The sequence below is a fragment of the Maylandia zebra genome, linkage group LG8 (assembly GCF_041146795.1).
Source record: "Maylandia zebra isolate NMK-2024a linkage group LG8, Mzebra_GT3a, whole genome shotgun sequence".
In the NCBI taxonomy this organism is placed as follows: domain Eukaryota; kingdom Metazoa; phylum Chordata; class Actinopteri; order Cichliformes; family Cichlidae; genus Maylandia; species Maylandia zebra.
Genome location: NC_135174.1, coordinates 26,858,155 through 26,870,844, shown reverse-complemented (window position 1 = coordinate 26,870,844; position 12,690 = coordinate 26,858,155). Strand labels below are relative to the sequence as shown.

The window sequence follows — 12,690 nt, the reverse complement described above, 5'->3', positions numbered from 1 at the left end:
GAAGTCTGTGTGTTGGATTTAATTATGCGGACAGCCACTACAACACAGATAGCAACAAGTGTGCCCCAGACTGGCAGTTTTCTGTGTTGTGTGTTCACAGTATAAGGGTTAAATGTTAGGTGTGTCAGCTCTCCCCAAAAGTTCCTGTAACTCAAGTCGAGCCCACCTCATGACCTTTAGGCCACAGCTAGCCCAAACAACGAAACAAAATCAAGTGCCATAAGTGGCCCAGATTATAACCTAATGTGTGGACTATCTGGGAGCAGACGACACTGGGTTACATGTGCAGTTTTGATTGAAGGTTTCCTGGATGCACCTCTGACTTAGTGCTGCAAAGCTAAGAGCACGATGTAACTTTGTATCTATGACTGGAAGTCTGTAATTAACATTTAATGTTTTCTGCTCCTCGCAGCACCGAGAGGGAAGAGAGGGTGGAAGACTTTCTATGCCATCCTTAAAGGGCTAATCCTCTACCTGCAAAAAGTAAGTTTCACACAGTAGACATATGTTTAGCTATAAAAACTAACTAAATAAATAAATAAAATCTAAAGGGCTGAGTGAGAAACAATTTGCAACAGCCACTGTTTGATATTCATTATTCAACCTTTTAAAGAACGGTTGACTGCATCTCCATAAACATCCTGTCTTACTTTCATGCCAGCAGCAGATTTTTAACAGAAGGTGGATCTTTATCCCTGCGGTGAACGTCTCTTTAGAAACCCAACAACAACAAAAAAGTTCTGCACCAAATGTTACCTGCCTGCCTGCAAACGAGCTCTTAAGATGATTTATTGATTTATTTAAGCAAAATATCAGCAATGAAAAAAGCAGCAGCTTTGCACTGACAGCTCAAGAAGCAATCTGTCCTTTAGAGTCACGTTTTGGTGCCTACTTCCTGTTTACACGAATACATGTTGCTGTGACATAATGTCCTCGTGCAGGCCGGGCCTTGGCACCGTGCAGAGGACCCATACGGAGCGGCGGTGGGCCTGGGTAACCTCTGCCAACATAACAGGCCACTGCTGCTCCAAATTCCCCCTGAATGCAGAGAAAATTGTGCCTGTAGGGATGCTGTGGCTCTGTTCTCTAAAATAATAACTGAACTTTATTTTTACGGAGGTTTTTTCACTAAGGTCTTCAAGGTTAATTCAAGGCTCATGATTCTTGTGGTGTGTGTCGTCAACACAAGTCCTGTGTAAGGATTTACAGTGACCTTTGACCTCTCCTTCAAGATCAATAGACTAATTTGAAGGTCAAAGTGATAATAATGCTTTATAGAGTTATTATTTTTTTAGACAATAACATAAACTTGTAATTAAACACTTTTTTGACATGTGACTAATTATGCTATATGCAGAGCTATTAATTATGTTTTCATGCCATTGTTATAGAACTAAAAGTGTGGAAATATTTACTTTTTATAAAGGTCACATATGTGATGTGGAGGAATAATATCCATTAGCACGTTTAGGCCTAGGGCGGTGCGGTGGTTCAAACCCACAGCAAGAAGATTTCAGGCTCAAATCCAGCAGCCAGGTATTGAGTTTGTTTGTTCTCCTAGAAACATGGATGTTAGCTTAACTGGTGGGTAAATGTTGGCTGTAGGGGTGAATGTGAGCATAAGTAAATACAATAACATCTAATAAACCTTTGTGAGATCCGCTTTATCAAATAAAAACTTAATGGAGAACGTGAAACTTTGTCAGTATATTTTGGTTATTGATTACCCTGTGATTTGTAGACGTATGCATTCGAATCAAAATAATTAATTTAGATGTTTTTAAGTTAAATTAAATTGTTTCAGACTTTGTCGTGGTAAAAAAATCTTCCACTAGTGCTTCAGTTTAGATATGAGAACTGTCAAAACTCAAGCCTTTAAAGTTAGCTGAGGTATGAGTCAAGTAATATTTAAAAAATAACTTTTTTATCAAATTAAAAATAATTTGAGAAGTTTATGTCCACAGCTTTGTTCTTCCTTAACGAAAACGTATACGTCTGTCATGAAACCAAAATATCTTCAACTCAAATAAGGTATCAAATATATATTTTATATTTTTATTCTTACTGTTGAACGATTTTTTAATAATTAACTAAACTTAAAAAATTAAAACTAAAAGTTAAAACACATATTGTTTACCAGAAATTTAAAAAGAAAAGAAAAGAAAACTAGACCTTTAAAGAAAATCAAAACTAAATCGAATGGTGATTGTGTACATGCAAAACTAACCATAATAAATAAAAATATGTAGGAAATAACTACTTTAAGTATTAATAATAATAATAAGGTCAATACAACCTGCCTGAGGAGGCACTGATCTCTGCATAGCTGCAACAAACAACAAGAAACTAATTAAAACTAGACTAAAAATTCAAAATTAATAAAACTAATAGAATAATAAAACTAATAAAACTGAACCTATTCCATATCGTCACTGTCATTATATTATGCTGCTATTCATACGGTCATCATATTAATGCTGCTATCCTGTATATATTGTACATACTATTGTTTGAGTACTTACGATTGTTTTTTTTGTACTTTTTATATTTTACATTTATATTTATTATTGAAACTTGCACCAAGGGAGTGGCACTCCAATTTCGTTGTACTCTGTACAATGACAATAAAGGCTATTCTATTCTATTCTATTCTATTCTATTCTAAAATTTAAAAAAAAACCTGATGAGAGACGCCTACAGAGCTCGCATTCAGAGCAATATCAGTTGCTTCATGTAAATGTGTATAAGCGTCACCCACTCCTCCAATAAAATATGATCATAGTCAGCATCTTTAATGAGCGTTTGCACCGCAACACACCATTCTCCTTTATACCTGTCGTTCCAGGGGGAGTACAGGCCCGATAAGCAGCTCTCTGATGATGACCTGAAGAACGCCGTGTCCATCCATCACTCTCTGGCAATGAAAGCTTCAGACTACAGCAAGAGACCCAACGTGTTTTACCTGCGGACGGCGGACTGGAGGGTGTATCTCTTCCAAGCGCCGTGAGTCTCTTTATGCTCTTCTCGCTGAGCTTGAACAAACGCACACGCTGTACGATTTATAGCTCCCACGCTGAGCAGCGTGGACAGCTGTGCAACATCTGCAGCAGAGCAGAAAATTCAGACAGCTAAAAAAAAGAACAAATAAGAAACACCCATGTTTTATTCCACTCTTCTCTTAGTGCTGACTTGCCGTCTCTGGCAATGTTACACTGAACAATCAAAAGTATGTGGACACCCCTGTTTTTAACTACATGAGCCCACATGAACAGATACTGGTGGATGTTGGGGTGGTGGAGGGGTTGACTCTGCAGGAAGCGATGCAAGCAAAGAGCTGCGCTGATATTCCAGAGGGGGGAGGAGGTTTGGTATGTGACACAGCACAGCTCAAGCTGCAAGCCTGAACTTGCTTTCAGCCTTTGTTCTGTTTCACTTCATGTCACGTGGAAATCTGAACTGCATAAAGTCATGAACTTACGTGATTAATTCTGGAGTCTATTCCAGCTACCATAGTGCGAGAGGTGTCGCAAACCCTGCACAGTGAAGATAAGTGCCAATCGAAAACAATACATAAATGGTAAAAAGGGCTATAAAACATGATTAAAAGGAAACTCAAATGCAGTATCACATAAAATAGAAGTCAGTAAAGGTGTGTTTTATGAGGCAAATCATTCTTCAAGCCTTTGCTCCTCAGGTAGGTCCTTTTAAAGCCGGGGACCCTGATTACACCCTTGCCCAGCCTTTTGGAACAGACAGAAAGATCCACCTGAAGAATAAGGCTGTGCACTGGCTTAAAAGGAGTCAACATTTCTGCTCTGACCCAGATGCACTTTAAAATTAATCAGTAAAATCCAACCATCCTACAAAACCAAAGCTGGGATTTGGGGTTATTGAACCGATGGCATGAGTAGAGGCTGTTTCGGTTCACAATACTATGGTGTCCACATATTTCTGGCCATATAGTGCTGCTGATAACAGCTGAATGTCCACCCTCAGCAGCACTCATGTGCTTACAGATTAGTGATACATGGAGAGGATGCGCGATGAAGGTGAAGGTGTGTGTCTGTGTGTGTGTGTCTTAGCAGGATCCAGGAAGTGGCACATGATTGGCCACATGTTTCAGGCCCCAGGAGGACCGGCTCTGTGCTCCAGTTGCAGCTTGCATTTGTCCCAGATACTGTACCCCTCTCTGCGCCTTTCTCCTCTCCTCGTCTCTCTCTCCGCCCGTCTCTCCCTGATGATTTAAGCGATGCTGTCTGATTCGATCTGATATTACTCGGGCTCTTAATGGGCCTGTTAATGTAAAACAGGACTTTTTTCTCTCTCTCATCTGTTAATTGGCTCCAAAATAATTTCTTTGTTAACAGCAGCGCTGCTTTCTCTGATAATTATCCCTTTGATGTTGTAAACCAGCCATGAGCGGATGTGAGCGGGCATCGCAGAGGAGAAGCATTTGTACTGTATGTGTTTTGGAGTTTGTAATTAATCGTGTGTGTGCGTCTGTGTTAATCATCTCAGGAACGCGGAGCAGATGCAGTCTTGGATCACACGGATCAACACAGTGGCCGCCATGTTCTCATCTCCTCCTTTTCCAGCAGCCATCGGCTCGCAGAAGAAGTTCAGCCGGCCACTCCTGCCGGGGACGATGTCGAAACTGTCCGAGGTATCCTAACTTTAATGAGTCTGACAGGTGGCTGATTCCACTCTGAGTATATCAAAGTAAATAAAAGATGGGCGTAGCTTCTGTTTAAGTGGTTTAAAGTGGCCTAAGCCTCCATTAATGACCAGCAGGGGGCGACTCTTGAAGTTGTAGAAAAAGAAAAGTCTGATTGTACAAAAGCTTAAGAACTCCACGTGGAGTCACATGGTCTCTTAGTTAAACCTTAGTTCACAAATACAGGAGCAGACTGTACGCTGTCTTCACCTTTCACAGGTGGAAAACGTAACTTTATAATTACTGTCTGTGAGAAACAACAGGGGTATGAAAGCAGTTCCCTTGTTTTACGGTGGCAATAGAAAAAAATACAAGTAGACCCAAACCATGCCAATAAAATGCTCAACCAGGAAATCAGTTCCACCTCTGGGTCAGGGTTTTAAGTTTTTCCTCTCATAATCTTGGTTTTAACTCTGTGCTCTCAGGAGGAGCAGGTCAGGTCCCATGAAGCTCGATTCAGAGCCATCTCCACTGAACTGGCTGAGCTGCGCTCTTATCCACCTGACCGCAAGGTGAAAGGACGCGAGCTGGAAGAATACCGCCAGCGAGATGAGTACCTGGACTTTGAGGTGAGCTGGATTCACGAATGAGGAATCGAGTATTTACATGAAACTGTCTCGCCTTAAATTTAGATTTTCTTCTTTTCTTTTTTTATAGAAAACGCGGTACGGGACCTACGTCATGTTGCTGCGAGCTAAAATCCGAAGCGGCGAGGAAGACCTGTCTGTATTCGAGTCTCAGCTTCTGGAGGACAACGGGCTGCAGAGGGCTCACTCCAGCCCCACGCTGCAGGACAGCAGCCAGGCCAGCCTGGCCAGCAGCACCAGGGACGGCGGCAACAGCAGCAAAGCCAGCGGCTGCAGCAGCAAGCAGCGGCAGGAAGGCCAGAGACACAGCTACCGACAGGCCGTCAAGAAGTGAGACGAGGCGGGGGCGCCGGGAGCGGCACGGCGTTGCACTGCCAGCGGCAGGCTGTCTCCCTGCAGAGGTTTTGTTTGGAGCTCTGCTTGAAGGGGGGAGCAGGAGTGAGGGTCTAACCCACGCCTTCCCCCAAAACACGAGGCCCTACCCGGCACCCCAATCTTCTCATCTAACCGAGGAGGTGCAGATCCTGTGACTGGCAGACAGGCTAGTGCAGGAGGTGGGAGGGAGCGCTGGGAGGTCACGGATCTGCAGACGAGGTGTCTTTGAGAACGTACGCTGGGTGCCGCAGCAGACTGTGAGGCAGAGAGGCTGCTTACGGATCGGACGGGGCAGCGCACAGGGACCTACATCCAGCATCCTTTCCTTTTTTCTTCCCCTTTTGTTCTTTCAAGGCACCTCCGGCCGCGTTCTCACACCTTTTTTCTTGACCTTACACTCCGTTTTTTGGGACCAAACATGTTTACACACACTTTGAATTGTCATCACATTATAGACGACTGATGATTTGATTTCTGTTGAATTTCTGCCGCTGCTCTTGAGGTGAAGCGCTGTAATAATAATTAAAAAAAAACAAAAAACTTAGGAAACATCACCAGGTCTACGGAGCCATTACATTCCAGCTCCTTTTTTTTCCACCACGGTGTGTTCACATTCCACACAGGAGCTGCAAATTCCAGCTTTCAGCTCCTGTATGTTTCGCTGAAGGTGGTTCCCAGTTAAATAAGTGTGTGGCTGCAGTATGCGACGTGGCCGCTGCGTACAGCTCGTCTTTCCTCCTTTCTCTAGCCGCTGACGGCCAACTAGAGGTGACGACGTCAGCAGGAGTTCACAGTCCTCCTGATATGCAGCCAAACACTGCATGACACAAAGAGAAAGAGGTCTTTTTCTTTTTTTTTTTGCTCTACTTGAACTCGAGCATCTCTTGCTTTTTGCTTCTGTCCTGTGATGTGCTTATGTTCTCTTTCTTGGCCGAATGTTGTTTTCTGCAGTGATCCGCATGCCTGCATCCAGCACTGCTTCTTTTAGGGCTTTTTACTACTTTGAAGGCAAAAATCTGAGAGCGGAGAAGCTGCTCTCGGTGAGGGGTGGGGAGCAGGTTCGTTCAGTCACTCTCCTCATGCCAGTGCCATACCCAACACGTGTAATCTTCATCTGTACTTATAAACCCGACTCACTGGACAGACCCTGAATGTTCTTTGTTTTTCGATATTTTTACAGTATTTTACAGTCATTTGTTGGTGTTGAACTTCATGTGTATGTCAAGTGTATGATGAAATATCTCTTTGTAAACATCCAGGATATGTTGTATATAACGCACCATATATTGTAGTATATATGACAGTATATTTACAATATATTCAGCACACTCATGAGAAGCTGCATTGGGTATACACACACACAAGTCTGGAAATCGCTACTTGGTAATCACATTATTTTATTTTTTCTTACAAACTTTATGAATATTATCAAAATAAGTCTATCAAAGATTAGTAAGGGGGAGTTTTTTGCAGGATTTTAGTGTAAAAAGAAAATTCTTGTGAGGATTTAAGCTCCAGTGGGAACTACTCCAAAGACAGATCATGCTCGAGGTTCTTTGAGAGTCAGCAGCCAGCTTGGTAACACCCCCCCGGGCAGTTTAATTAATCCCCCCAAATAAAATGAATTAGGGAGAGAGCCTTAACTCTGATTTAGTGGTCTCTGAGACGCATCAACTGGACTTTTAAAGAAACCGGTCAAAATATTAGGTTTAACAGTTACACTCCTTCTACCCAACACTGTTAACATCTCTGTTTAACCCACCATAGACTTACGCTGTCAATACCATAAGCCAAGAAAAGTACTCTCCTCTTTTCTACGATGAAGAGTACGGTAGATAAACTCGCCACAACACCGATGAAATTTTGCAGATCCAAAGATCTTCTAAATACTTGAACTCATAGTCTCTGCACTTCCTGTTTCATAGGGGCACTTGTGAGATAATCCATGATGATTGGGGATCTACGGAGGCCAAAACAGCAAATTTTGTGGTGTAAACATTTGTTATTGTTATGTTTTTGAAAGAAGAGATTAATCTATAGTTCAGTTTTTTACTATTTTTATCTTATTATTTTTTTTTTATTAGAGATGTAAAAACTACCCTGAGTCACTTTATGGAATCTGTGAATTTGATTTCAAACAGGAAGCCTCTAAAATGGGTGCCGTCAGACTAGAGTGACTGCAGCGTGTCTGTGGTGAATCCTTGTCCCACCAATCAGCATGCGTTAGCAAAATGTCAGCAGTTAATTGACAGTTTTAGTCTTTCTGGAAAAATAAATTGGAAGCATATTTTATTTGCAGACATGTTATCTGTACTATATTTCTAAAAACTAAAAGAAGTGTGTTTTGTATTTTCCTTTGTCTAGAAGCAAGTGTACATATTAATTTTACCTCTAATTCATTAAGGACTTTCTCAAGAGTGCCCCTTCTGCATTCCTTCCTGAATCGCATCAAATTTCTCTACAGGAGTATTAACAGAAAGTGGAATAACTCCCCCAGATCAGCTCTGCAATCTAAATGAAAGGATAAAGGGCTTTAAATTTAATAATTGCGTCACAGAGACAGAAAAACTGGATATTTAGTCAAATCTCATTTTGAAAAAATGCTTCAAAAGTTTGGCGACTTTACACTTCACTTCAAAAAGGGCTCAATCCAAAAGTGCAAAAACAAAAACAAAAGTCTTTGATTATCCTAACAGAGCACTGAATAGCACTGCAAGTGCTCACACATTTTTCTACAATACATAGAAGATAAACCTCCTGCCAGGATACAGCTGAAACAGCAGCAAAACTTTACCGTTAATATGTGTGATGCAACAAAACGATTGGCTCGTATCTCTCCGGGGACTCTGAGTGCCACGGCTTCTCTCTCTTATAATGTCTCATTGTTTGCCATGAGCTAATGGCACGATTCAAACTGGATCAGGGCTGATACTGTTGTAAAAGATGCATGGAAAAAAGAATGAAAACAGAATGTAAAAAAGAAGAAGACAAAGAAACTCCTTATTCAGGAGTGAGTGTGATTATGTGTTTGTGTGTGGGCGGACTGATCTAATTATGGAACCACATAATGTTTGGTAGCCATATACACTTCATAGCATTATTAATGCACAGCCATTTATTACTCAGGCTTTAAAACGACACCTTGAGCAGCTGCAGTGCCAGCGTCCAACCAGCAGGGAGAGCTGTCAGCATTCACCCATGTTCTTTCAGCCATAATCACACCTGCTGCACCTGCAGTGAATATGCACGGCGTCACCCGCTCGCCTGAGCAGGTTGGTGGGGGCGGGTATTGCAGGGCTAAATGAGATAGGACCTGTTTGTATTGTAACTACGGATGTCAAGTCTGAGTGTGTTTTGGGAGTGTGTGCTTATGTGAAAGGCTGCAGAGAGCCTTCCAGACCATCTGACTTTTATCCAGCGCCAAATGTGTTGTTTAAAGCTGTACAGTTTCTAGAACAGATGATTGAATATTCAGGCTATTCAGAAGTTAAATAGTTCAGAAAACCTGAGCGTGTCACGGTGTAAGTCTGTTAATCATGTAGATACCTGCAGCGTAAAGCTGAATCTACCCAGAATTTTTGGTTATTGACTGTCATGTGAGTCATTTTAAGGCAGCATCCTCCCCAGAAGTCATCAGCCTTTATGTCTTTTCTTTGTCTTATGTGACACTTTTACTTGCTTTGGGGGCTTTTTGTAAGACAGAAGAAGCAGTTTAAAGACATTTATGCCCAATTTTCAGCAGCTTATTTCATTTAAAGCTCATTGCCTGCTTCTCTTGTCTGCACCTTTGCGCGCTGGTGGTATTAAAAGGTTTTATGTGTATATTGTTGCCATAACTGACCTCCTGTACATTTCGTGTAACTTTACAGACTTTATACTTGTGTGTTATTAGTAATGTTTGCTGTCTGTTATGTGGCCAAACTGTCAATAAGCAGCCAGACTTACAATGAGTACCTTAACACTGACCTATTCTGCTCATTTAAAGCTATATATCTTCAGTCTTAGACTTAACTAGCGTAGCTTTGCATGATCCAGAGCTCAACAATAATCCTGGTTTAGCTGATACTGGGCCCTTGGGGAGGAAGGCATCTTCTGTCTGAAAATAAAACAGTTTTAGACAGAGGATACCTTCCTCCTTATTGGTTGCCTGTCGTAACACTTTATGCCACAGCAGGTGGGCGGGGCTTCTGTGCTCAGATCACCTCATTAGGAATCACAGAGTTAAGAGTATCAGCAGCCACTTTGGATTTGGTTGATTTATACAAATAATGGCCGAAATATTTTGAAACTATGTCCGTGTTTGATATGAGCATCTATCATTCAAACAGAATATAAATAACAGTAAATAAGGAAAAGCATAATAGGTCTACACAGATAAAATGTGAAAACACTTGTCAGATTTTATCTTGAAAACCTACATCTCTTGTTATTGCATACACAAGAAACTGTTATCTATGTTACCCTAAAAGTAAATGTTTTTTGTGTGTGAGTCTGTGTTGACATCGTACGTGTCTCATAACAAGCAGCCAAACTGCACATGAATTTTGTGCTATTTTTATAAAGATGTATTCAAATTTCTGTTTTCTCTGTCAACTGCTGCTTCTGATGTCTAGGCTCAAATAACAGGAGAGCTGAAGGAAATTTCACTTTTTAAATGTGAGGATTTTCTGCTTTGGAAATCTCTTTGGGTTTTAGAGGGAAGAGTTTTCAATAGCTTTTTCGTACCTTTATGCTAATATTTTATGATATGCCCTCAAATGGTTGATCAGAAATTCAATCAGAAGCTCTCCATTTTTTGCTTAGAGGCCAGATTACCCTGTTAATGGTGCAAATTCTCCAATATATGAGTATAATAATGAAACACCTGGAAGCTCGTGGGTTTGGGGACTCTTGGGGCAGTGGCCCATTCAACCTAATTTTGGTAATCCAGCACTGCTGTCTGCACAACATAACAATAAATATCATCTTTTTCAAGTTTTAGGGCTCCACAGACTCGATGCAAAAACATTTATATTTTTAAATATAAATGACAACATGATTTGACCTGTTAGAGCAGCAGGGCCCTGGGCGGTCACCCAACTGATCCTAAACTGGTTCTGGCACCAGATTTAAACCAAAATTAACCCTTAACCAAGCAACATATCAGCTGCATGCCTCATCTGATGCCTTAACCCGGGCAGCCTTTCATTCAATCAACAAAAACAGTGCTGACATTCAAAAGAGTTTAATAGTTGAAAGGTAACTAAGAATTAAACTCGGTTTGATTCGATGTTAGTTATATAGTACCAAATCACAACAACAGTGGAAAGGAAAAACTGGCAAACGTGGCAAGGAAAAACTCCCTTTTAACAGGAAGAAACTTAGAGGGAGAAGAGCATAGGGAGGGGCGGCTATCTGCTGCAACCGGTTGGTGGTGAATCTTAAACTCATAAAATCTCTTTCACAAGAGTGTCCTAGGCCAGCTTTGACCTCAAATATTAGCTCAATGTTACTTTACTGAGGTCGAACTCCTCTATCAGCTGCTGTGTTTTGCTATCGTTAATGCAGTTATCGGTGCACATAGCCTCCATACTATTGCCAACTCTGTGGCCAGATCAGTTTCACCATTTATTAACCGACTGTTTGGGGGATATAAAGAGCTGCACTGAAGTGCGATCCATAAAGTGCCAAAGCCAAACCAACAACAGTGAGAGCAGTCACTTAATCGTCTGTGGCTTTATATGCAGTACAGATTTAAAGAAGTTTAGAGTCTTCACTGTATCTCAAAGTTTTCCCCTTCCCACCGCCTCTCTCCATGTGTTCTCACCACTCACATACATCACAGAGCAGCAGCTGGTCCTCCATGGCACTGGTTAGCATAGAAATGCCTGGTTCCCCTTGATGACGCCTGCGTGATACTCATGTCAAAGTGTTGCACCGTGTTCACAGACGTAGGATATCTGCAGCTCAAACTGTCTCTTCAGCGTGCACTTGTACATCACAGCCTCATTTCTGAATGTAAATAAAGCATGAGATATTACGGCCTGCTTTCATTTATATTATGATTAGAGTATTAAAAGAAGGCTTAATATATAAGGTAGGTCAGCATTTTTTCCTGTCCTTGAGCTCATGGTCATTTCTCTCTTTTTGTTTTTAATCAATGTGAATGAAGGGAATGGCTATATTTAATGCTGTTGTATGCTGTCGTGTTTTAGAGACTTGAGCCAGCTCATACGAATCTTTTTACATGTAGAGGTCTGGTCTGATCCGTCTCAGTGTTTTTTAGACTGGTGCAGATAAGGCGATGTTCATTTTATGCTATACATACAGTGAGCTACATGTGTCACTGCCTTGTTATAACTCACCAAGGAAATGTTGTTTGTGAGCTTCTCACTTTGAGAAGCATAGGAGATAAAATAAAAGTGTTTTGAAAGGTTTACTGCACGTGTGAACATCATTGCGTGGAATGTAAAGTGCCGTACTTAAGCGCTTTAGTCGTGTGCATTAGTTGAATGCTTCTGTACAAATTTCACATGTGAGACTTCAAAAACATGTGCTTATAAAATAGAGTGCTTTAAAAATTTGCTCCACCTTGACCAGCTGCAGTATTAAAAGACAGCGTACATGTTAATATATGAGTTTGAATGACCCATTAATATAATACAGCACTAAAACAGGTGATTCTTTTACACAATGAGTAGAGTTTATGTTGATGTACTTTTTATCTTAATTATGGTATTAGATCCATCGCTGGTGTGCACAAGGAGCTGATTATACTGTTATCAGCTAAAATGTACTGTTTTTTGCCTCTATTAACACATCTCCAGGGGAAAATGACTGAAAAATCTAGCCAGTTGCCATCTTTTATTAACAGTCTATGCAACCCCTCTTTTCACAGGGGTTTAAGTGTTATTAAAACCAGCTGGTCACAAAGTACACATTTGGGGCTCTTGGGGGAGTTTGCCATTTTGGTCCAAGTTCCACTCTAATGCACAAGATTCAAATTAATGTTTTAATTCTGCAGCTGAGGAATCT

At 41.1% G+C, this 12,690-nt stretch overlaps 1 protein-coding gene across 5 annotated transcripts in view; it reads left to right on the top strand.

The window, feature by feature from the left end:
- LOC101486561 (PH and SEC7 domain-containing protein 1) overlaps positions 1-12,094 on the top strand; it is a 99,895-nt gene extending 87,801 nt beyond the window's left edge. For all 5 annotated transcript variants that reach the window (XM_004565889.3, XM_004565890.4, XM_076887717.1 and 2 more), the window contains 5 exons: positions 413-483; positions 2,846-3,003; positions 4,519-4,663; positions 5,140-5,283; positions 5,372-12,094. In XM_004565889.3, coding sequence (XP_004565946.3) covers positions 413-483; positions 2,846-3,003; positions 4,519-4,663; positions 5,140-5,283; positions 5,372-5,635 — 782 coding nt within the window. In that variant the 3' untranslated portion in view covers positions 5,636-12,094. The remainder of the gene's footprint in view (positions 1-412; positions 484-2,845; positions 3,004-4,518; positions 4,664-5,139; positions 5,284-5,371) is intronic.
- The last annotated feature ends 596 nt before the right edge of the window (positions 12,095-12,690 follow it).